Genomic DNA, 23,721 nt, shown 5'->3' on the forward strand with positions numbered 1-23,721 from the left:
CGCTCATGCAACCTTGCCTCACATGGCCTAGGGGTTGGGCCAGTTGATTTTGGCATGGTGAGCAACTAGGCTTCCTCGAGCCCAGTGGATTGGAATGGGATGGAAGAGTTTTAGAGGGAGGGGATTTAATCCACTATCTCATAGGGAATTTGAAAGGGTGGAATTGTTCTAAGAGATGGTACAAATAGATGGTAAGTGTAGTGCTCACAAGTATGTGTACTATTATGGGTTGCCTTAATTATATTTACGACCAAGAGTAGTATTATATTGACTAGAATTATCGAAATACCGTAGCATGATTATACAGTCATACTTATGTTACTGCCCATCATACATGCTTACACTAACGTTTATTCACCTGAGGCCAGAGCCAGTCTTTACGTGTATGTTCACATCGAATTGAATTCGCTTACGTTGGATCTATTGTAGGTGAAGTAACATGTCCTAGATTGCTATGGGCAATTAGGACTCATATGTGATGCATATAAGGCCAATTTGCACGTGATTGTAGTACTAGAGCTTAAATCGGTATTACATCCAATCTTATTTATGTCAGAATATCTCTGCATAAACTTGTGTGTTAGCATATGTTGATCAGTACCGGATGTTATATGTTTTATATGCGAAGTATTGTGAATTATTGCATTCTTGGGGTATTACTGTTTATGGTAAGTGTTTTCATACTATGCGTAGTATGATATTTGTAAACTATACTTGTTTTACGGCAAAGGTTAATATGTTTTCGAAAAGGTTTTACAAAGTTTTATTTTTAGGCCCACTCACTCCTATTTTTCGCCCCTCCAGTATTTAGTAGCAAAGTTTTTGTATCGACAAGGATTCTTGGCAAATGTTGATATTGGAGATTACTTTCGATGGTATAATTCTTATTTTATTTTTACTGTATTTTACTTATGCTCTGACATCACGTGTGAAATGGATTCAATTCCACGTACACGCGCACTCTTGCATTTAGTCACTTCTAGGTTTAAATTTACTCACATTTTCCACGTCAATACACTTTTTATTTGTTACCTTCCTGATATCGACCAACATAGCTTGATTAGAGTCAAGGTGGACATTACTGGTCGGGGTGTGTCAAAAATAAGTTTGTTCTCATTTATTTTGTATAAATAAATAATAAAAAAAAAAAAAAAATTCAATTTTTAATTTAAAATGTACCCATTCATGTTATTTTTCAATTTTTTTATTGAATGTACCCATTCTTAAATATATCAAATTGTTATATGTAAAGTATACCATTTGTTTAGATGTAAAATAAATCCATTTTACGTAAAATTCATAAAAAAAAAAATTCTAACCCATTTTTAAAATTATATGGGTACATTTCTCTGGTTGATTTAAGAATGTATACATGTCAAGTTTATTCGAATAAATTTACTAATATAATTAAGCCTAATTTATATTATTATTTTTTTGGTTTTGTGAATGTACCCATTTTTCTGGTTTGACGAATCTTCCAAACGGTTTATGGCACAATAATGTTTTGGTTAATGTATAAATATGCCATGTCGATATATATATATATATATATAAGGGAAGAGACTTTCATTTTATTATAAAAATAGAGATCAGTTGTGGGATCTACACCACGTCGAACCTTAACAATTTGAAACATTTATTTTTCAAGTTGCACCTTATAGATTATCCTTACAAAATATTAGCCAAATCAGAAATATTTAAAATATCTAATTGGGTTAAAAAAATTAACGAATATTTTGTTATATAAAAACCAATAAAATTTTATCTTGATAATTAAATAAACAAATGATTTCGGATTGAATTGAATTTTTGCAAAAATAATCTATGAATTGAAAATTACAAAATAAACAATTTGAATTGTTGAAGTTTGATGTAGATTGTACTTCACGCCTAAGTTTTATTTAAATTCTCATTAATAAAATAATGACCAACATGGAAATACGTGCTTTATTAATGTCAAGGCTTTAATAAAAAGCTAAAAACTAAGAAGTTTTTTTTTTTTTTGAACAAATGATACTACCTATATTAAATGAATGAGAAGTTAACTAAGTTTTATACTGAGTTAGCTAATATAATGTAGTTCAAATTCGTTTTTAACGAGATTTGAACTTAAAAAACCTCTGATTTACAAATGAAGAATAACCAATAAACTTTCAGTAAAAAAATTTGGTAGCTAAAAACTGCATTCAAAGTCTTGTTTTTTTATTTTTAGTCTTTATTAATTTAACAATTGAGATTTGTTCTTTGCTATTTTCATTAATTTTCTTTAGTTTTTTATAATTAAAAATTAAAAAGTAATCGAGGACAATAAAGCGCGTAACCAATGAATAAGCCGCGGGACCACCTGGACCACCATCCTTCCCCACCACCACAACAAAGCATTTTCTATTTCTCATTTTTAATTATATTAACGAAACCCAATAAAAAATTTATACTAACGAACCGATAAAATCATTAGAGCAAATAATTTATAATATTTCGGATTTTAATAACAATTTTTGCTTGGTTTCTTCTGCCTTTGCTTCTTATGCGGAATCCTTCTCCCTCTCATGGCTTCACCAGCAATCCAAATTTTCTCTCTCTCTCTCAAGTTTCCTCTCCTCTCAAACGAAATTTTCTCTCTGAAAAATTCCCTCTTTGTTTTCCCTGGAAAACTGTTTGTGCATTGTTGATCTGTTTACCTTCCTAATTGTTTCTCTGGTTATCTCAATTATTAGCTTCAATTGTAAATTTGTAAGTTCATCCTTCAATTTTTCTTGTATTATGTTGAGCACTTTTATGAATTTTTGGATTGTTTTTAGCTGTCTGCAACTTGAAATACACGAGGTTTTCATTTTTGGGCTCTGTTTGGTTCTTAAGAAAATCAGGAAAAGCAAAAGAAAGAAAATTTAATTCTGGGTTTCTAGTTTTTGTTAGTTTTGGTACCAATATATAGTCTAACCATGGTTGAATTGGTGGAGTTGATTGTTGGGTTTTAATCAAATAGTACAAATTATATGGTGATATTGTAAAGTTTGAATCTTTTTAGTGTATTTGGATTGCTTGTCTAGTTTGAGTTTGTTGTTTCATGTTTAGGATTTGAATTGATGGGATGGGATATGGATTTAATAGATTTGTTGTGTACGAAAATTTCGTTGTTTGATCTTTTGAACAAGGTATAGGATGGGGAAGGGCTACAAAATTTTGGCTTGTAGAGTTCATTGTAACATTGAAATAACGAAAGGAAAAGGCTTTGATCTTGCGATTCTAACGAATTTAGTATTATTGTAGGGCTCAATGTTTTAACTTGGGAAACCAAAATGTTGTATGTTTTTTTATTCGGGTTCTGTTTTTCTTTCTGTGTCTTTTTTTTTGTGTTGGCCAAGAAGGCAAACAGTGATTTGTAGGCTTGTAGCTATTAAAAGACATGATCTTTGTTTGATGTTGAATGGTTGGGTTTGTTAATTTGACTTCTGACTTTGCCATCTACTGCAGCTCAATTGCCCCGGTTTTTGATACGAGGCTATAAGTTAGTGGGTGTAAAGAAAATGGATTAGCCGAGTTTAATGCTTGGTCCCTGGAGTTCACGTGGAGGGTTGCAAAATGTTGATAAACTTCTTCCCGACTGTTAACCGCTCCTCCAATGACAAGTGGATGCTTGATGAAGCCAAATGCTGGATGCTAGACTTAAGCACTATACAATGCCTACAAGCCAGTGATCAAAACCGTGTTGTCAGCGAAGACACCTCTTTTTGGAGATTGTTTAAATTCCACTGAACGATTGTTGGACTGTTACTGTTCACACATAAAAAATGGAAAGGTTATTTGCTTTCTAATGCTTTGAATTGTTTAAAACCAATAGGTTTTCATTTTTTTTTAATTCTTATATTTTTTTTTTGTTTACTTGAATTCTTTTCCCAGATATAAAATTTTGGAAGAGCTTGGTGATGGGACTTGTGGTTGTGTATATAAGGCTCGTGATTTGAGAACAAAGGAGATTGTATGGTTCTCCTTACTAAAGAAATGATTACTTCTCCTAATATTTGTTTGATCTTGACCTGTGAATTTATTTGTTTTTGCAATTAACCCCTGTGAACTTTTGGTGATATGCTTTTGATTTTATCAATCTTGTGGTTTATACAAATATTGAGGGAGAATACGGACTCAATATTAATTGTTGTCTCTAGTATTGTAACATGAATGAATTAGTTAAGAGTATAGAGTAGGCATTTATACGAAAACGATATCCTTCCTGGTATTACTTAACCTTTCTGACCTCAGGTTGCTGTCAAGAAGATGAAGAGGAAGTTCTATTTCTGGGAGGAATACTGGAGGTTACGAGAGATTAAGGTATGTACCACAGTAACTTTAACAGTTCAATATTGTTGTGCCATACGAATCAATATGAGCTTTTACATTTTGCATATTGCTAAATGAAATAGATAATGCTATCTGGTTGTTTCCATTGATTCAAGTCAAAATCTTTTTTCCCAGGTACTTCGTAAACTAAATCATCCCAATATCATAAAGTTAAAGGAGGTTGTCAGGGAAAACAATGAGGTGTTCCTCATTTTTGAATATATGGTGAGGGACCTTTTGCCTTCTCATTTAGTTTTGTTTACGTTATAACTTATATATCATATAAAATGATATCATCCTCTTAATTTGAAAGTTAATCTCATTATGTAAGATGTGTTTGATTCCAAATTTCATGTTTCCAGAACTATAATTTGTACCAAATAATGAAAGAACAAAGAAGACCCTTTTCAGAGGATGAGATTCGTAGCTTTATGTCTCAACTGCTGCATGGACTTAGTCACCTTCATAAAAGTGGATATTTTCACCGAGATCTAAAGCCAGGTAAATTATGTTCGGCAACATTGTGTTTTCTTGCATCTCTATATTTTTGTTAAGAAATTAATCGAACATGATTTTCCCTTGAAGAGAATTTGCTGGTGACAAATGACGTTCTTAAAATTGCTGATTTTGGCTTGGCTCGAGAAGTATCATCGATGCCTCCTTACACTGAATATGTTTCCACACGCTGGTGAGTTAGTCATCTTCAGTCATCTTATCTTGTCTTTCGCATTTGTGAATGTATGGTTTTCTGGAGAGGGGGGTTAATGTCGAGTCGTGTTATCTTATTGTGTGCATAAATGTCTTTGTATGCACTCTGATCTTTTACATTTTACGGTGCTTGTTTGGCATCCTAGGTATCGAGCACCAGAAGTCTTGTTGCAGTCCAAACTATACACTCCTGCAGTTGGTAAGCATGGTCTTTATTACTTCTTCATTGAACAGCTCCTCGCCCAGAAGTTCTGTAATTTCTGTGTTGAAAATGTTTCAACTGAGGTTTATACTGGTATTGTATATCTATGATTAGGCTGCATGAGATTTTTCTATATCGAGCTTGAGATCAAATATCTCTTTGTGCTTCTTTGAGTGGCGATTAACAAATGAAAACATATGCAGACATGTGGGCAGCTGGCGCAATCCTAGCTGAGCTTTTCACTTCGTCCCCTATTTTCCCTGGTGAAAGGTGATTATATCATTCTATATTTATTGTTTTTGGTCTTGGTGAGAAAAATGTGCATAAAAATGATTCTTTTGCAGTTACCTCTACGTAGTCCATTTATTTTACCTGTCGTACCGCACAAAAAAAAAAAAAAAGTGCGCTATAGATGTGTGCTAAGTTTTCCTTCTTTAATATGAAGATATGTTGGAGAACTTCTTTACATCTTACAAATCTAGTTTCTTCAATGGACAGTGAGATAGATCAATTCTTCAAGATCTGCTGTGTGCTTGGTACACCAGACTTGACTGTCTTTCCTGAAGGGACAAATGCCTCTCGATTATATAGCTTTATCAATTATGAAAAGGTAAGCTTTTGCATCGATCTGTTTACTATCAATTCATAATGCTTGGCTTTCACTCACTTTTTCATTCTTTTTAATAGATCTTGCCTGCTAACCTCTGCGATATCATTCCAAATGCAAGTCCAGAAGCAATTGATTTGATCTCGGTAAGAGTTGTTTATACAGTTCTCTTTCATCAGTAATTCCTGACAATATTTGTTAAATGCTTTAATATCTTGATTTCTTGATTGTCGGCAGCAACTATGTTCATGGGATTCCTCGAGGAGGCCAACCGCCGATGAATCATTACAACATCCTTTTTTCCAGGTAAGATGTGTTCTCAAGTTTTCTTCTCTTCTTCGCTGTTGTTCTATTTTGCTATGTTATAAATTTGATCAGCTTACTAACATAAGATGGATAGGTGGGCTGGATTCCTCGTTCACTTCCTGATTCACTTGACCTGAAGCTGAGTAACATGGGTAAGGTTCCGTTTTCCCATTCTTTCATGCGTACCTAGCTACCTTATTAGTTTCCTTTAGTTTTTTTTTTTTATCTTCATTTTCATGTATGATTTTTCTCCATTATTTCACAGGGGCAAAGCCAACACTCGAGTTGAAATTATCGGACTTTGGTGCTGAGCCTGAGGACTGCTTTCTTGGCTTGACGTTGGCTGTGAAACCCAGTGTTCCAGACTTCGGTAATTATGTTTATTCCTGTGGAGTTAGTTTGTAAGGCATGGATAGGGATGGCAATGGGAAAAATAAAACAAACTTTTGGACAAAATTTTTGTTTTATTGCAATGTTTGCAATGTGTCTTGTGTGCCTTGCATGCTTGGGCTCATTCCTAAGTGTAGTAGCTTATGTTTTAGCTTTTTTCTCATCCAGTTAGGTTCAGGGTGGCGTTCTTGGTCCATAATTAGCTTTTTTCTCATCCAGTTAGGTTCAGGGTGGCGTTCTTGGTCCATAACCTAATTTACTTCCACTTCTGCTTTAGCACTAGTCGACCACTCAAAGTTTAAGACAGGCCTTGTGTATTAGGAATTGCTAATAGCAAGTCTGGATGGACTGTTGAAGTGAAAGTATTTCAACCTCCCCATGCTTCCGCTTCATTTACTTAGTACATTCTTTTGTCTCCCATGCATCATTATTTAGACATCAGGATATGGAATTTCAAGTTTAAATGGTGTCATTTCTGTTTGACTGGAGATAATTCCCTTTTTCTCCTTTTTATTTTGTAGCTGGAGTATTGATTATTCCACGGAGTTCAGCTGAATCATAAGTTAATATTTCAAGGATCTATCTTTAATTTTTTGAGCAAATTCAAGGATCTATCTGAGCAGTCATATTTTATGGGAAATTTTTAGACTTTCCCTCCTTTTTGTAAATTCTTTATATTTTGGTTTCACCTCATATTTATATCTTTTCTGGAGGGCTATATTCATCTCACTGTGTATTGTAATTGTTCCCTGCAGATGTGGTCCATGATGTATCTAATCATATGAAAGACGTGAGTGCACGGGCTTCTTTTGGGAATGTTTTTGTGGAATCTTGTAGCATTAGAACCCAAATGCTGCTTAATTTACCGTTGTTTTGAATTATGTTTGTTTCATTTTGCAGGATGCATTATGCTCTGGTTTGGAAGATCGTCCTGGACGATCTGGTAATTCTTTGGATCTTTCTTTAATATCATCGTTTCAGATTAGAAGGCTTGCCTTAATTAGGGAGAGAAATGTGGATTAAGACAAGAAAAAACTATTTGCCTTCTCTTCTTAGCTTCTCTTTTCTTGAAACTGATGTGTCGTTGCAACTGTTCTCCAGTATTTTGGTCTCTGATGCCCCCCGACCAACGTGGAATTTGTGCCCCAGTAGAGCCTTCCTTTTCTTTATCATTCAGGTCAGTTCGCATGCCCGTATAGTAATATTGTTTATGTGCTCATTGTGTAAACGGTCTACGTGGTGATAATGTACACAATTTTGTTTCCCTTCTGCTTTAATAATATGGCTTGTTGACCATCTCTCTTATGGGGATATTGATATGATGGTACTTCCAATACACCAAGAAGCTGTAGATAATGTTATAGTTGTCTTGAGGTTGACTTTTCGCAGAACTGAGTTTTATCCATATTGTTCTGGACTAACATGCTGTCTGTTATTCCCCATGCCTTTCTTGCAGTTCAATTCAACATCCATCCGTCAGAGTTCCACAATCGGCTGGTTTCTCCATCCCATCCTTGCAGCCGAACATCTTAGATGGTCGATTTTTGACCGTGTCTCCTCCCTTCCCACAAAGCCATTGCCTTTAAGTGAGATGATCTAATAAACTGCTATTGGAATGAAACGCGGGCCGTAATTTATTACACATGTTAATATAGAGTTGCATTGAGCACTGTCATACAGTCTGCCATTGTATCATGAACATGTAGAGTGTATTCAGAATATTCTTACTCGAATTCTTCAATATTGTAAAGCCAATCGACATTGTACCATGACAATTTAGCTTCTGAGATCGAATTATGTTGACAACTTAGCGATCACTTGACTCCTTAGTTCGTGCATCATTGAAGCTCAAACAGTGTTACAAATTGACGTTTTTCGACTACTTTTAACGGATGCAACCGCACACTGTTTAATTGACCAAACAAAGTGACTCACTTCTTTCACCGACGAGCGGAGCGAGCGGGCGACTCAAACTTGGGATCTCTTCCTGCACAGTGTTTTGTTTTAATGCAGGCAGCAGGTGTTGTGGATTTTGGTGGTGCGATTGAGGGGAATGTGGCATGTTTAATTGAAGTGGACAGACGTTCTGATTGCGAGGGGGAATGGATAGTGGCAATGGAGACGTTGGAGAGGGAATGACAAAGCAAAGCAAGAACAAGACAAAGACAAAGGTGACGCCGCTGAAATTGCTTGGCGTAAACGCTGCAAATGGGCGGCAACCACACGTGCTTTTGTTCGCAAATGCATCGCATCTGAAGGGTAATGGCCGGTTTGGTTCAGTTTGGCTCGATTGTGAGTTCGAGTTTTTGTGAACCGGCCAAAACCAAATTAGATTAACCATTTATACATTATTCCTCTCATTAGCTAATACTCTTTCGTTAAAATCGAAATGAAATAAAAACATTTACTGTAATTGGTCCGGTCACGATTTTAATACAAGACTGATACAATTTATATACGTCTACGGCCTTTTTGTAGTTTGAATGAGTGTAATACTTATATATAGAAATCATGCATTTTGAGTTTGATACATATAACTACTGTTATACTAGTATGAGTTCAAAATATTGGCCTCACATTCAAATTTTCCCGCTTAATAGAAGAGTGTGGTTCCAATATAAATTCAGTATATTAGTATCCACTCACTTTTTCGACCTCTTGACCACCCTTTCCTTCAAACCAACTAACTAGAAGCCGACATAAAGATAGAAAAAGGATCAAGAACAGCTTAAAAACCACAAATGCCAAAACTCTATTAACACGTAGATTATTAGATCAACAACAATGTTATTCTTACCATTTATTTGTACAAATTTTCTAATAAGGATGAGATCTACATATGTCTATTGCCACCTGGTCCTTTCCTCTTCCCTTTTTAGGGGATTTGAGAGACTGAGAACATTCGGAGAAAGAGGAGAGGAGAGAGAGAACCCTCCTCCTCATAGCACATCACATCCAACAATTAGAAGATCTAAAACTATAAAGCCCAAATTACACAAGCACACCCCTTTTTATTCCATGCACTCTCTTAATTTGCGATCGGCGAATTGACTTAATTAAAGAAGATCAAAGGATATAAATTAATAAGAAGAGTATGAGAAGTAAAAATAGATGTATGAATAACCACAAATACACTCTCATACAAAAGATAGAGGTAGACGCATTTACATACATATACACAGAGAGAGAGAGGGACTCAGATAAATCCCTCTTTTCTTTTCTCTCTTTTTTCAATGAGATCTTCATATTCTTCTCCAACAATGTTTGCTTTGTAAAATCCAAAAGTTTTTATCTGTGTTTTATCATCCATTTTGTGAAATTTTCTTTCTTTTTCTCTTCTTGGAAACATAAAATCAAAACCCTCAATCCCAAGTAGACCTGACAATTTCTTACACGACTCGTTAACATGATATGTAAATGACACGAAAATAACAGGTTTCGGGTCAACATGATAACTAATTGGGTCTCTATCAGGTCACACGAGAAAAACCTGTTAATAACTACAGGTTTACACGAATGTGACACACGAGTAACCTGATTCGACACATTAAGAAAAAGTTAATTTGATGGTTTTATGTTTCTAAACTACTAAAAAAACTTACTATATAATACAGTAGCCATGGTGTATATGTATATATTATATATTAAATATGTATTATTGTATTATTATTCTATATAAAATTAAAAATTTTAAGTTTTATATATTTTTATAGTATACTATAGGCAAAGAGTGAGATTTAAAAAATTATAAAACACATTATAAATAAAAATAGCAAGTAAATAAAAAATACCAAACACATTACAAAATTATAATAATTAATTTACAAGTGCAAAAAATGTGCAAAAAAAAATGCAAACGCTCGTGATAACATCCTCTAGCTTTGAGTTTGGGTATATTGTCGTTTGAATTTTTAAAACCATACAAACCCTAGTGAATAGTATTTTTAAAGGAGTTCAAAATAAATAAAATTCATAATCATTAATGTACAAGTCTGAAAAATGTGAAAACATATATAAACGTGTAAGGTTCCTCAATTTATTTTGCATATCCATGAACATTTGATATTTTGTAGTAATGTACTAAGGTTTTTTCATTAGGCTCTATTTTTGGAGTATGTAATACTTGAAAGACAAATGTTTTATTTTTATGTTTTGAAGTAATATACATGTGACAATATAATATGTGTATACTAATTTAGTATTATTTTTTTCATTTTTTGTTTGTCAAATTATGTTTTTCATTTTCATTATTTATTGATTTAAAATATATCTTCTTTAATTGGTAACGGGTTAGGTCATATTACCTGATAATATTAACGGGTTGATTTCAGGTCGGATCATATTACCCATTTACTTTAATAGGTGTTACATGATACGACTCGTTAAAATATCAAATATGTCACAAAAGCGACACGAACACAAAAAACACGATACGAATGACATATCTAATCCCAAGTCTTCAACTTTAATTTTTGCTTGTTTGGTGGGATTTTATTATTTCATTTAATTACATCGGTTTTCACGTAAATTGGGATTGAATTTCTTGAAATTGGTCAATATTGGCAATTGGGTTTTGTTTTGTTTTTTTATTTTTTTATTTTTTTATCAAATGATAAATTTGTTAGATTCGATGTTAGATTAGAAAGTTGATAAGATTCGAACTCACGTCTTGGTATAAAAACAACACTTCTAATCAGAACTGTAGTCCCACCCTAATTGTGATTTTTATAGTAATTTAGGGTTATATTTTACAAGAAATTCAAAGTTGTATTTAGAAACTGAGGCTGTGGATTTTGTAACTTCAATTTAAAGCTTTTGATTATGTTGGACGATTATCTATATATTTAGTAGCTCTAATTATAAGTCTGCACGTTGATCTGCTAGTTTTGGAAATTGGGAACTGTAATAAGATTTATGCTGGATTGTGACGGTGCACCGAGAACTTCTTCGAATTCGAGGTTGTCGTCTGTGTTGCATTTGTTGTAATGAATTTTTGGCCTTATAGTCAGGACATGTTCCTGATGTTGGCTTTTGCTGATGAGCAGCTGATCAGTCTCTATTAGATGAGCAAACGACCAAAAATTAATATTTTCCGGTACCAGTTCCTATTCGAGGGTGGAACTTGATAGAGATGGGTTGTGTGACTGAGATTATGCCACTTGTATGAAGATTAGAGAGTCAATTAGTTAGTTAGGTTGTTAGAAGTATTGCGAAGTGTATAAATACTATTGAATGTACTTGCTTAATTGCTAAGAAATTAATACACTGAAGTTTCCCATTTTTACTTCTTTCTCTAAAACCTCTCGAGCTCTCTCTCTCTCTCTCTCTCACACACACACACACACACTACATTTCTGAAGGTTAAGATGGTATCAATTGCCATGAAAGCTCCCCTTGATCTCAATCCAAGTCTTCCGCCGTTTTGATTCTTCGATCGATCTTTGTCTTCATTGATCTTCTTGCTTCTTGTTCGTGGTTCTTGATCGAATTCACTTCGTCTGCTCTTTAATCTAGGGTTTTCTTCATCCCTAAGGCTTTGCAACTGCGATTCCGGTTGTGACTTTGTCTTCTACAATTTGTGCCCTCCAGGTGTTTGGTGCGTGTTCTCAGAGATATTTCTGCCAAATTATAAAAGTCTTTCACTCGTAATACAGCAACAATGGTAACTGCTTCTCAATTACAGCTCCTTCAATCACCGATAACTGTTTTGGTTTCATCGATTTCCACATCTGTGAGTGTTAAACTTGATGATTCGAACTATCTAAATTGGCATTTTCAATTGAAATTATTGCTTGAAAGTAATGGAATCCTAGGGTTTGTTGATGGCTCGCATCCCTGTCCTGCTCAATTCATCTCTCAGTCTGGAGAATCTGATGTAAATTCGTCAAATTCATCGTCTTCCTCTGTTAATGATGAGCATTTAGTTCGGATGATGCATGATAAAGCCCTGATGCAATTACTTAGTGCATCTTTAAGTCCTGTGGCAATGTCATGTGCTATGAGGAGTACCAGTTCTAAGGATATTTGGATTCGACTACAAGAACAGTTTTTAACTGTCTCTAAGACCAGCATTTTCAGATGAAATCGAATTTGCAAACAATCAAAAAGGGCTCTCATTCTATCACTCAGTACTTACAAAAGATAAAGCAAGCTAGAGATGATCTTTCTGCTGCTGGGGTTTACTTTCTTAATGAAGACATTGTTATACTTGCATTAAATGGTTTACAAGCAGAGTACAATACATTTCAGACTGTGATAAGGGGGCGTGAAAATGTCATTTCTTTGAAGGAATTTCGAACACAATTGCTTGCTGAAGAAGCCATTCTTGAGTCCACTGTTAATGCACTGTTTATAGCCATGATTGCCAATACTCCAACTCAGAGAGGGTCTAATCAATCCAGTTTTGTCTCTGGTGGATTCAAGTAGTTTAATGCCAATATGAACAAGGGTAAGGGCAGATTTAATCAACATCCAAGAAGTTTTTCACCTAGACAGTACATGCCTACTCAAACACATGTCATTCAAACTCCAAGTCCTGGTATACTTGGTTAATTTTCAAATTCACATCAGCATATTCCTTCTGCCCCACCTGAGAAGCTAAGATGTCAAATCTGTGGGAGATTCAATCACAATACCTGGTTTTGTTTCTACAATGAGAAGGGTCCCAATTATATTGGTGCTGGAGCTAATTCGACTTACTCTCCGATGTCTTCATATTCTTAGCAAGGATATCAATACTCTCTGGTTAATGCCTATCCACAACAAAAGGCTCAATCATAGTTCATTGGACAATAGTCTCAATCATAGGCTCAATTGCATGCCTACCATACTATGGCATCACAACCAAATCCTTCACATGCTTCTTCATCTACTTCACAAGTGTGGATCACGGATTCAGGCACAACAAATTATACGACTGTAGATCTCTCAAACTTATCTTTGGCTTCTCCTTATCCCACCAATGAAATCATTTAGACTACAAATGGTGAAGGTTTGCATGTATCACACATTGGTAACATTGTTATCAAGCCTTCCATACATCCTATCAAACTGAATTTTGTATTATATGTGCCCTAATTATCACATAATCTTTTATCAGTGCATAAAATTTGCTTGGACAATAACTGTTGGCTTATATTTGATGCCTTATGTTTTTGGATCTAGGACAAGGCCACATGGAGGATACTCTACAAAGGACTGTGTAGTAATGGACTTTACTCAATCTCTTCCCTTGCTAATACTTGTCCTGCAGCTTCTCAAGGCATGGTTTCCAATAAAGCCCTTCTTGGTCAGCTTGTTAACTCCATTACCTGACACAATAAACTAGGACATCTTTCTAAGTCTGTTGTGTATTTCATGCTACATAAATCCAATATTACATTTACTAAAAATTCCAGTTCTATAATGTGTCAAAGCTGTCTAGAAGGTAAATTCTGCAAACTTCCTTTTTCACCAAGTGTCAATAAATTTGTCATTCCTTTTGAAGTGGTGCACAGTGATCTTTGGGGTCCTGCACCTTGTGTATCTATGGATGGATATAGGTATTATGTTACCTTTATTGATGAATGTACCAGGTATTCTTGGATCTTCATTTTGATCAATAAATCAGATCTTTGTGTTACTTTTATTGGTTTCTAGCTTATGTTCTTACTCAATTTTATGCAACAATAAGAATATTGCAAAGTGATGGTAATGGTGAGTACATAAGTAAATCCCTTCAGTCATTTCTTCTACAAAAAGGCATCTCACATAAAAAATCCTGCCCTTACACTCCAAAACAAAATGGCATGGCTGAACGAGAACACAGACATTTCATTGAAACCTCAGTTACACTACTCCAAACAGCTCAAACGCCTCCTAAGTTTTGGTCTTTAACATGTCAAACAGCCATTTACCTTATTAATAGGATGCATACTCCTATTTTATCCAATAAATCTCCATTTGAAGCCCTGTATGGTGCAGTTCCAATGATTCAACATTTAAGAACTTTTGGATGTGCTTGTTACCCTCTTCTCAGACCATATAACACTACCAAAGTTCAACCCAAGACAACAAAATGTATATTTTTGGGTTATGCATCCAAATATAAAAGGTTCATTTGTTATGCAGTTTCTCAGCACAAGTCTTTATTTCTAGGCATGTTGTGTTCAGTCAACAGGAATTCCATTAGAAAGATTTATTGGCATATACCAATCCCACATCATCATGTTCTGTGAATTTTGATGTTCAACCTTCTCCCCCTAAAGTTACATCCCAGAATGTAGTCACTATACTACCCCAAGACACTAATACAAATTCAATACCTTCTTCACTGTCTCATTCTCCAAGTCATACTTAGTCATCATTCCACTCATCATATGTTGCATTGTGTCCACACATATCTCCATCAGCATCACTATTCTTAGATACACAGCAGCCTGCTCAGTCCATTACTAGTGCAATTTATGATAATCATATCCTTGTGGTACTTGACCATAGTCCTGATACACTTCAAGTGGTTCATTCCATATCACCACTCAATCTTCATCCTATGCAGACTAGAAGTAAGAGTGGTATCAGTAAGAAAAAGGTGTTTTTGTCCACACTTGCTGCTTCTAAGTATGTTGATCTGTCTCTCTGTGAACCCTCAACATACAAATCAGCTCTTAAGAGTTCAGTTTGGTTTCAAGCCATGCAAGAGGAAATTAGTGCATTACATGTCAAGGTATATGGAGTTTGGTTCCATTACTAGTTAATAAGAACCTAGTGGGGTGCAAATGGGTCTTCAAAATAAAGAGACATTCAGATGGGTCAATATCAAAGCATAAAGACAAAGTGGTTGCTAAAGGATTCAGTCAAGAACCTGTTATTGATTATAATGACACTTTTAGTTTTGTTGTTAAACCCACCACAGTGAGGATTGTTCTAACACTTGTTGCACATGTCCCTTAGGTAACTTGATGTCAAGAGGCCTTCCTACATGGCATTCTCCAAGAGGAAGTGTTCATGGCTCAACCACCTAGCTTTGAAGATCCACATAATCCCTTATTAGTGTGTAAGTTGCACAAATCTTTCTATGGATTGAAGCAGGCCCCAAGGGCATGGAATGATAGGTTTACTCTGCCTAAATTGGGATTTCACAACACTTATTCTGATTCTTCCTTATTTGTTAAAACTATTGGATCCAATATTGTGATATTATTGTTATATGTTGATGATATTATCATCATAAGGAGTGCAACCATTGAGATACAAGAAGTGATCACTGATTTAACTTTTGAATTTGATATCAAGGACTTAGGTCTTCTTCACTTCTTTTTGGGGATTCAGATTTCTAAGACTACCAATGGCTTGTTTCTGTCACAACAAAAGTATGTCCAGGAGTTACTTGTTAAAACATAAATGATTAAATCCAAGGCCTGTGATACACTCTGCCTCCCCTACAACAGGTTACTAAAGGATGATGGTGAGCTCTATTCTAATCCAACATTATATAGAAGTGTGGTTGGTGCCTTATAGTATCTTACATTCACAAGGCTCGATATTGCCTTTTCTATGCATCAAGTGTGCCAGTTCATGCAGAATCTCATGGTTTCTCATTTCACTGCAGTAAAGAGAATTTTGAGATATTTGAAAAGAACCATGGATGTTGGTGTTTCTTACTCACGAGGAGATTTGGCATTACATACTTTTAGTGATGCAGATTGGGCAAGTGATCCTAGATTGGTTGTGTTCTTAGGGAATAACCTCATTTCATGGTCTTCCAAGAAGCAACAAATCGTATCAAGTTCCTCAACTAAGGTTAAGTATCGAGCTTTGTCTTCTACAGTAGCAGAGCTTGACTGGATTCAACAAATTCTTGCTTTTCTTCAATTTCCCATATCTGCACCTTCTGTGTTGTTTTGTGATAACCTTTCAGCTAGAGCACCGTCCTTCAATCTAGTACAACATCAACAGACCAAACCCTTCGAGGTTGATGTGCATTTTGTTTGAGAGAAAGTAGCCAAAAACAAGCTTCTAGTGCAGTTTGTGTCCTCAAATGAGCAGTTTGCTGATATTTTAACCAAATGACTCAGTGCTCCAGATCCAAACATGCGATTGAGGGAGGATGATAGAGATAAGTTGTGTGGCTGAGATTATGCCACTTGTATGAAGGTTAGAGAGTTAGTTAGTTAGGTTGTTAGAAGTATTGAGAAGTGTATAAATACTATTGAATGTATTTGCTTAATTGCTAAGAAATTAATACACTGAAGTTTTCCATTCTTTACTTCTCTCTCTAAAGCCTCTCCAGTTCTCTCTCTCTCACTACATTTCTAAAGGTTAACAGAACTGGCCGAACCGGATCGTGCGCATCCAGTTTGACTGTTAAGATGAAAAAAAAGATTAATTAAAAGGAAAACATCAATCAACGGTGTCATGCCCAACACGTGGCAGGTGCGCCGTCTTTGTCAACCTGGTTTCTCAACTATCAATCCTTCCTTCCTTGAAAACATTCTGCTAATTTAGTTACTTTTTAAGCTTGTTCATTTGTCAGTAATGAAGAAATAAAAAGTTGAATAATTCAGAATGGAAAAAAAAAAACAAAAAATTAAAGAAATTGAGTTGACACCTTCCTTAGTTAATTTGACATTTTCATTACGGATTTTAGATGGGGAAGTAGTAGTCATGAATGGAACCTAAAACAAACGAGGCCTTTATTCCTTCTCCCTCTCCTCCCTCTCTCTCACTCTCTCTCTCTTTCTCTGAAGACTGCAACTCCCAGCGAGCTGACATGGGTGGCGATGGCAGAGGTGAGTTATCAGCTCATCCATAAGCCATGTATAGCTTTTTCACATGTGATTTGGGTAAGTAAAGTTAATAACCGACTATTTCTCTAATGGTAAAAATACAGTTACTGGGGAGCAAGAAGAAGACTCCTCACTCAGCGAAGATTCCTCCCAACTCTCATCACAACTTCTAAGGTACCTCATGGATTCCCATACTCCCATTCGTTCTCTCGTTTTCTTACTTCCCGTTTGGTTCCTGAGAAAATATGATGAAACAGACATGATCAAAATTGGTTTTGAACTATAGGACTAGATTCTCGGAAATCATGTTTCAATTTCTTGTTTGTAGCGTAATACACACGAAAACAGAAATTGGGTTTGTAGAAGGCTGATCAAATTTATGTCTGTTTGTGAAAGTTTGAAACTTTAAAGTGGGTTCTGGTTTTTCAATGGGGGCAGAAATGGTGTGAGCATGAATATGGAGGATGCTGCAGTGGATGAACAAACTGGGCCGGGTTTTCAAGAATTTTGCGGAGTGGGAAGTCAAATTTCTTCCGCTTCTTTGGATTTTGAAGCCGATCAGAGGATGGAAAATGTTTATAGGAAGATTTTGCAAAGTTATGATGACTTGCGGATTCGAAGCAAAGATTTGGAAGAAGCCAAGAGCAAAATCTTGAGGTATAATATTTGTTTAGTACGAGACCTTTCGGTTTAAGATTTATGTGCATATCAGAACGATTCCGGTACTTCGCAAGATGCTTTGTCCTGAAATTCCTCGGGCTATACGCATGTTATTTGTAATGTGTGTCAAAGATATGCTCTTTTTCCATATGTGGTCAGTATAGTGGAACAATAACTCGTTGAGATTGATGTAGAATTTTCAGAAATTAAGGCCTATTTTTGGTATCATTTTAGGACTTAACGATATAGGATATCTTCTGTGTTTAGGACTTTTTATTGTTTATATTGGCTAGATTGGTTATATGGTTGCTTGAAGTGATGTGGTCTCATGGATTTAACAGCTACACCCCCGGTGCGTGGATTGATAGAGTAGGTGCTGTGAAACCGAGGGACTATGATGTGCCAAATACAACAACACTTTTATTGGTTGGTCCAAAAGGATCTGGAAAGAGCAGTCTTGTAAATAGAATCTCGAAGGTGTTTGAAGATGATAAGTTTGCTTCGGAAAGAGCCCAAGTATCATGTATGGCTTCAGTTGTGAATCATGAAAGACTCTTATTTTAAAATGAACTTAGTTATGTATGTTCCACAGCTTAACCTGTATTGTTTCATTGTGCCAGATAATTCATCTATTGGAGACGGAACCTTTTTCCTCCATGAATATATGATACCAAGATGTTCGAGTTCTTTTTGCCTTTATGATACTCGTAGTTTGTCTGATAATTCACCTGAAAACATAAAAATACTGAAGCATTGGATGGAACATGGTGTTCGTCACGGGGAGCTTGTTGTAAGGTCTGCATTTCCAAGTCTGTACAGCCGTCTCATTTTGGCTTTACGAATTTGTTTACTTTCATTCACTTTAATTTATCTCAATTGACTCTCAGGGATTCAGACAGTCCAAGTTTGAGGAACACAATGATGTACAAAGATCGTGATGATGGTTATCTGTTCAGTGAGATCAAGAACGTTAATTTTGTCATATTTGTTGTTAATGGTCTTTCAGTTCTGAAATCAATGGAAAGCAATGAAGATGCAGAGACACAATATACTGAAATGATCGCCTCAGCTTTCAAATCTCGATACTTGGCATTTAAAGGTATTTGGATGTTGAAGTTTTATGACTCAATCTTTATTTCAATATTTGAAGGGAAGTGTTGGAAGCTTGAATTTAAGGTGTTTAGTCACTACCTCTCCCTTTTTTCTTCCAGATGATAAACCCCTTCTTGTTGTTACACATGGTGATTTACTTTCACTTGATGAACGTGCTCGTGTTCGTGTCCATTTGGGAGAACTGCTTGGTATTCCTCCTACAACACAAATTTTTGACATCCCAGGTGACCCTTGAAGTTATCCCCTTCTCCGTTATGGTTTTCATATTAATTAGTTTTTACAAAATTTGATGTTTCTCTTTGTGCTAATAGAAAGCAGTGATGCGGTAACTCAGTTGACAATAGTTGACATGATACGCTATTCACTTGAGCATGCCGAGAAAAATCTTCCTCGTAAAAGAAAGGTCAGTACTTTTGCAAACACTGACGGAATCTGTCATCTGTTTGCTATGATCTTTCCCAAATCTTTCCAGTACCTTATTGGTTTGCTGATTGTGGTTAATTACATGCAGGTCGAAACTTTGTCACTGTTATCATGTATGCTCCTGCTACTATTCCTCAGCATTGCCATAATGATCATGTACGCTCCTGTTAATATTCTTCAGCACGGCTACTGCCCTTCACCGCAAGCACATGTTCACAATAACCCAACACCCCCCTCACCGCCTTCATCCACTTCGCTCCAAGAGCATATTCAGCATGATCCTTCGGTGGAAGAGCATATCGACAATAGCCCTTTGCCGAGAGTGGAACTTCAGAATATCAGGATCGATTGGAGTAAAATCCGACCCTTGTGGTTAGACGACGGGATCGAATGGAGTAAAATCCGACACTTGTGGTAAGATGAATAAGTAAATTTGTTTCAGTGTCTTATAATTCACTCCTACGCGGTATAATCGCGTTGTTCCGACATTTTGTGTATATGCGCCTGTTAAAGTGCTTATGTTTATATGGTTTTGTAATCTGTATATGCACGTTCGATCTGTTTCGCTTGCAGCGAACGCCCTTGTTGATAATGTTGTTCATTCTCTGTATTGTATTAAGATTACTCAAAGTTGTATTTACGCGTATTTCCCAAAGATTCGTACACTCGAAATACATTTGCTCCAAGTAGTAATGGTGTTTCTGTTGATGAATAAATAGAATCAATCTGAAAAATTGTTGAACGTATTATTCGTATTCAGCATTCTTCCTTCGTATTCCAGAAAAGGAACAACAAAAAAAGCACCGAGAAAACATAATCTTTGAAACAAAGACAGGCCTTGGAATCTCGCAAGGGCTTCTGCTACAGACAGTAGAAGAAGATAAAAGACCAAAACTTTGGACTCCTCGAATCAAAACTTCAACACCCGCCAACACCAAAAATGGGCAAGACTACCGAGATTTGCTCGGAGGACATCCTTGAGCTTCGACTTATCACGGTCAAGCTGGTACGATGGATAATCAAATGCCTCGCCAAGAAATCACGTGAGAAAAATAGATATCTTAATAAAATTTGTTGATGAACTAGGATCATCGTCCTGAAACGGCGGTGTTTGGAATGCTCTGCATAAACTTGGCTCTTGCAGCAGGGTCAGTTGAAAATCGACCCAGTACAGCAATTGTTGCTGTACTGCTTCCAAACTTCTCGATTCCTCTAGAGATCATACAGGTGTGGCTAGCCTCCACAACCACAATCACATCTCCACCTAACAGTGGTGATATCGTCTCTGCTATCTGTCGCGTGAGTCTTTCTTGTACTTGGAGCTTAAAACCGTAAAAACACACAATCGATTGCAAAAGAGATTTTCCAATGGGATTGGATCCTTCGGTGCACATATATCCTATATGCACAACACCGTAGAAAGGAAGTAGATGATGCTCACACTGAGACCAGAATGACAAGTTCAGCTCGGAATGGATGTGCTTTTCCTTGAAGTTATCTCCATTGTCAGAAACAAAGCCATTCAGCTTCATATCGAAGTTACTATTTTGGAAGTTCATCAACCACTTCACAAAACGAGAAGGTGTTCCTACAAGCTCCTTCCTTAATGGGTCTTCACCCAGTGACCTAAGAATTGAAGCTACCGCAGTCACCATTCCCGGATTGACAGATTCCATCTTGAAGGTAGCAATTGCACCAGCAGAAGATCGAGATGGACACCAATGGTGATTTTGTTTGTCTCTCACGCGAGTTTTCTCCACATTTATGCCTCTGAATCTCAGCAGACTCCAAAAATCAGCCCAAATATTGGCATTTTTATTTTCAAAGACTCCTGAACCTGCGCTGACCAGTAACTCTACCCATCCTTGGTGGTTCGAGTCAAGAAAAACTGATTCCAGATTTGGGAAATGGACGTGCAAACATTGGAGTACGACTGCAACACCTGCTGGTTTGATTCCATGCTGCAAAGCTGAACACACTTCATTCGCTAGACGTTGGGGATCTTGGAGACGTTTTGCGAACACATCAGCTACTCGAGAGAGCTTGCTTAAGCCTACAACCCGTTGACCAGAAGGGACATAACCCACATGACATTTAACCTGGAACGGCAGCATACAAGATTCACAATACGAGAAGAGGTCAAGATCTCGAACGACTACAAGTCCACCAGCTCCTCCAGCATGACCAACTGCATTGTCCAGACCAGCTTCAGGAAATAAAGCACCTTGCACAATGTCCTTAACCTTTTGTCTGTAACCTGGGAAATAATTAAGGTTTCCGAATCAGTACTCGGGATAGCTTCACTTTTAAGTGAATATTTTAAAAGAAATCAGCACCACCAATAACATCCATGTCATTTTAAAAGCAGGTGAATGAATCAGGAAACATGCTTCATGCTGCATAAAGAATCAATTCTGAAACGGCAATTGAGAACAACTTCTTAACTTGGAGATAACACACACGCACACACGCACACACATACATATATGCCAACGAAGAACTTAGCCTCATAAAGAGTTGGAGCACAATTCCTCACCCCTAGCAACCTAGAAACAGAAGCAATTCTAGATGTTTTTGGTAGCCATGATGGATAAACTTAGACTTACGCGTATACAGAAAAAAAAGATGATTAAAAGGAATAAAAAATAGGAGGGAAAATAAGGTCAGCATCTAGCTTCCAATAAATTACACAGAGTCAGCATTCCAAAAGAAAAGTCTATGTTTTTGAAGTTCCAAAAGAAGATGATCCGTGTACTGGAAGTCCGAAAAATGCATACAATTGCAATCCTGAAATCTGAGGTCAGAGTTTTCGAGGTCAATAAGTTGCGGAAGCCGGCTGCAAGTAGGAAGCATTTTGTATCATTGCTAACAATTTTCCAGATAAAAGGTCAATCCAGGAACTTGATCAATGGGAATAGTGTCATCAGCTTGAAAGAGTAACACAAAACGTCAAAAGTTTACCACAATCTCTTCCTACCAATATAGGCCCACGAGGATTGCATAACAGCGGTTTTCGTGTCAGGATCCTCTTTTCATATGGAGTGCCAGATACTTGGAACACGACTAGTTTGGTACTAACATGAAAATTCCAAATTATTGAACAGAGATTGACAACTAAACCGAAATACTACCAACTAAACCAACTACCCAAGACCCTCAACAATTCAAAGGTAATACAAAAACTAAGGAAAGAACGAAAATTGAGAACAATGGTCCACACAATAACACAACAAAAATCAGAAAATCCCGCAAATAAAAGAACTGAACAAAGTTTGTAAAATTCAAATTCGAATCTCCCGCAAATTAGAAAAGTTTAAAACATCGTCTTTGTTAAACAAAAGTTAGGAGAGTAATTACCCCTTGTTCCTTCTCTGAGGGCCTTCGCAACCCGAAAAGGCGTCTTCTTCAAGCCTTCTCTGTTAACATCCTCCCCCAAGCCCTGCATGAGAACTTTGACAGCATCCTCAATAGCTATGGTTTCGGGTTCTTCCTCGAAACTCAGCTCAATGCAACCCAGCTTCACTCCATTCTCAAGCTCCGAGCAGAAATGCCCCTCGTCCAAAGCGCCCATTGACGGACCTCCAAATCCAAAAACAGCACCGACGCAGATCCCAAATCAGGCCCCAAATTCCAAATCCCCAAAATACACAGCTAAATCAATCGAAATCAAAGGTGCCCAGATGAAGAAAATCAAAATCAAATCTTTCAAAAAAGCCGCGACGAATCAATAAAAACACTCAAAACCAGAGCTACCCAGATGGACCAAAGAGAGAAAAACCAATAACCCGAGGTACCCAGATGAAATTAACAAAAAATCAAACTATTGAGTTCAGAAACAAGGATAGAGAAGAAGAAAAAACAGAGAGGAGTGAAGTTATAAAGGGAGGAAGCTAAAGGCTTAAGGGGATGGGAGAAGGAAACGTAGGGCTGGGTCTTACGTAGGAATGTGTGGATCTTCGTCTCTGAGGATTTGGGAATCTCTCATCAGAATGTGGGACCCGACCCAATTGCCCACATGAGGGGGGAAGAGAGAGAGGCTGTGAATTGGGGTTTGGTGGCTCTCTGTTTTTTTGCACGGGACCGAAGGACCTGGGTCGGTTCGGTTGTGTCTGCTCAGTTCTCTTCTGTCAATGCAGATATGTACGTATATATATATAGACCATACAGAGAGAGATAGAGAGAGATAGACATTTGACGCTCATACCAGT

General features: G+C 36.5%; 3 protein-coding genes and 1 long non-coding RNA gene across 6 annotated transcripts; 3 read left to right on the forward strand and 1 right to left on the reverse strand.

Annotated features, from left to right (window-relative positions):
• Positions 1-2,453: 2,453 nt before the first annotated feature.
• Positions 2,454-8,326, forward strand: LOC103940013 (serine/threonine-protein kinase MHK). The gene is made up of 18 exons (XM_009350090.3): positions 2,454-2,733; positions 3,475-3,799; positions 3,901-3,979; positions 4,261-4,329; positions 4,474-4,563; positions 4,701-4,839; positions 4,924-5,026; positions 5,193-5,245; positions 5,452-5,518; positions 5,747-5,858; positions 5,936-6,001; positions 6,093-6,161; positions 6,256-6,313; positions 6,427-6,531; positions 7,307-7,341; positions 7,452-7,494; positions 7,653-7,728; positions 8,008-8,326. Exons 2-18 carry the CDS (start codon positions 3,792-3,794, stop codon positions 8,135-8,137), a joined length of 1,302 nt encoding a protein of 433 aa, XP_009348365.2. The 5' UTR covers positions 2,454-2,733; positions 3,475-3,791; the 3' UTR covers positions 8,138-8,326.
• Positions 8,327-11,799: 3,473 nt separating this feature from the next.
• LOC125469414 lies at positions 11,800-16,044 on the forward strand. The gene is made up of 3 exons (XR_007251718.1): positions 11,800-15,585; positions 15,825-15,901; positions 15,980-16,044. It is a non-coding gene; the product is annotated as an uncharacterized LOC125469414 (long non-coding RNA).
• Positions 16,045-16,647: 603 nt separating this feature from the next.
• LOC103940015 lies at positions 16,648-20,159 on the forward strand. Of its 3 annotated transcripts, none has more exons than XM_048566734.1 (9): positions 16,648-17,320; positions 17,422-17,491; positions 17,714-17,974; positions 18,319-18,500; positions 18,598-18,772; positions 18,865-19,076; positions 19,189-19,314; positions 19,399-19,493; positions 19,602-20,159. In XM_048566734.1, the coding sequence occupies exons 3-9, from the start codon at positions 17,769-17,771 to the stop codon at positions 19,929-19,931; spliced, it is 1,326 nt and encodes a 441-aa protein (XP_048422691.1). In that variant the 5' UTR covers positions 16,648-17,320; positions 17,422-17,491; positions 17,714-17,768; the 3' UTR covers positions 19,932-20,159. The 3 variants fall into 3 exon arrangements, with proteins under 3 accessions (XP_048422691.1, XP_009348367.2, XP_009348369.2); XM_009350092.3 differs by having other exon boundaries at positions 16,653-17,320; positions 17,756-17,974; XM_009350094.3 differs by having other exon boundaries at positions 16,662-17,320; positions 17,756-17,974; positions 19,402-19,493.
• Positions 20,160-20,240: 81 nt separating this feature from the next.
• LOC103940014 (GTP cyclohydrolase 1-like) lies at positions 20,241-23,721 on the reverse strand. Its single transcript, XM_009350091.3, has 2 exons — positions 22,871-23,721; positions 20,241-21,770 (listed from the first exon to the last, which is right to left on the reverse strand). The coding sequence occupies exons 1-2, from the start codon at positions 23,082-23,084 to the stop codon at positions 20,602-20,604; spliced, it is 1,383 nt and encodes a 460-aa protein (XP_009348366.2). The 5' UTR covers positions 23,085-23,721; the 3' UTR covers positions 20,241-20,601.

This window comes from the organism of the source record quoted next, unplaced genomic scaffold, assembly GCF_019419815.1.
Source record: "Pyrus x bretschneideri cultivar Hongxiangsu unplaced genomic scaffold, Pyrus_bretschneideri_v1 Contig10, whole genome shotgun sequence".
NCBI lineage: Eukaryota > Viridiplantae > Streptophyta > Magnoliopsida > Rosales > Rosaceae > Pyrus > Pyrus x bretschneideri.

Coding starts and splice junctions, on each gene's coding strand:
- LOC103940013 (XM_009350090.3), top strand. Junction 4,330..4,473: donor GGAGGTTACGAGAGATTAAG/GTATGTACCACA, acceptor CTTTTTTCCCAG/GTACTTCGTAAACTAAATCA. Junction 7,729..8,007: donor TCCTTTTCTTTATCATTCAG/GTCAGTTCGCAT, acceptor CCTTTCTTGCAG/TTCAATTCAACATCCATCCG.
- LOC103940015 (XM_009350092.3), top strand. CDS start 17,200: ATGGAACCTAAAACAAACGAGGCCTTTATTCCTTCTCCCTCTCCTCCC. Junction 17,321..17,421: donor CATGGGTGGCGATGGCAGAG/GTGAGTTATCAG, acceptor GTAAAAATACAG/TTACTGGGGAGCAAGAAGAA. Junction 18,501..18,597: donor GGAAAGAGCCCAAGTATCAT/GTATGGCTTCAG, acceptor TCATTGTGCCAG/ATAATTCATCTATTGGAGAC.
- LOC103940014 (XM_009350091.3), bottom strand. CDS start 23,084: ATGGGCGCTTTGGACGAGGGGCATTTCTGCTCGGAGCTTGAGAATGGA. Junction 21,771..22,870: donor CCTCAGAGAAGGAACAAGGG/GTAATTACTCTC, acceptor ATTATTTCCCAG/GTTACAGACAAAAGGTTAAG.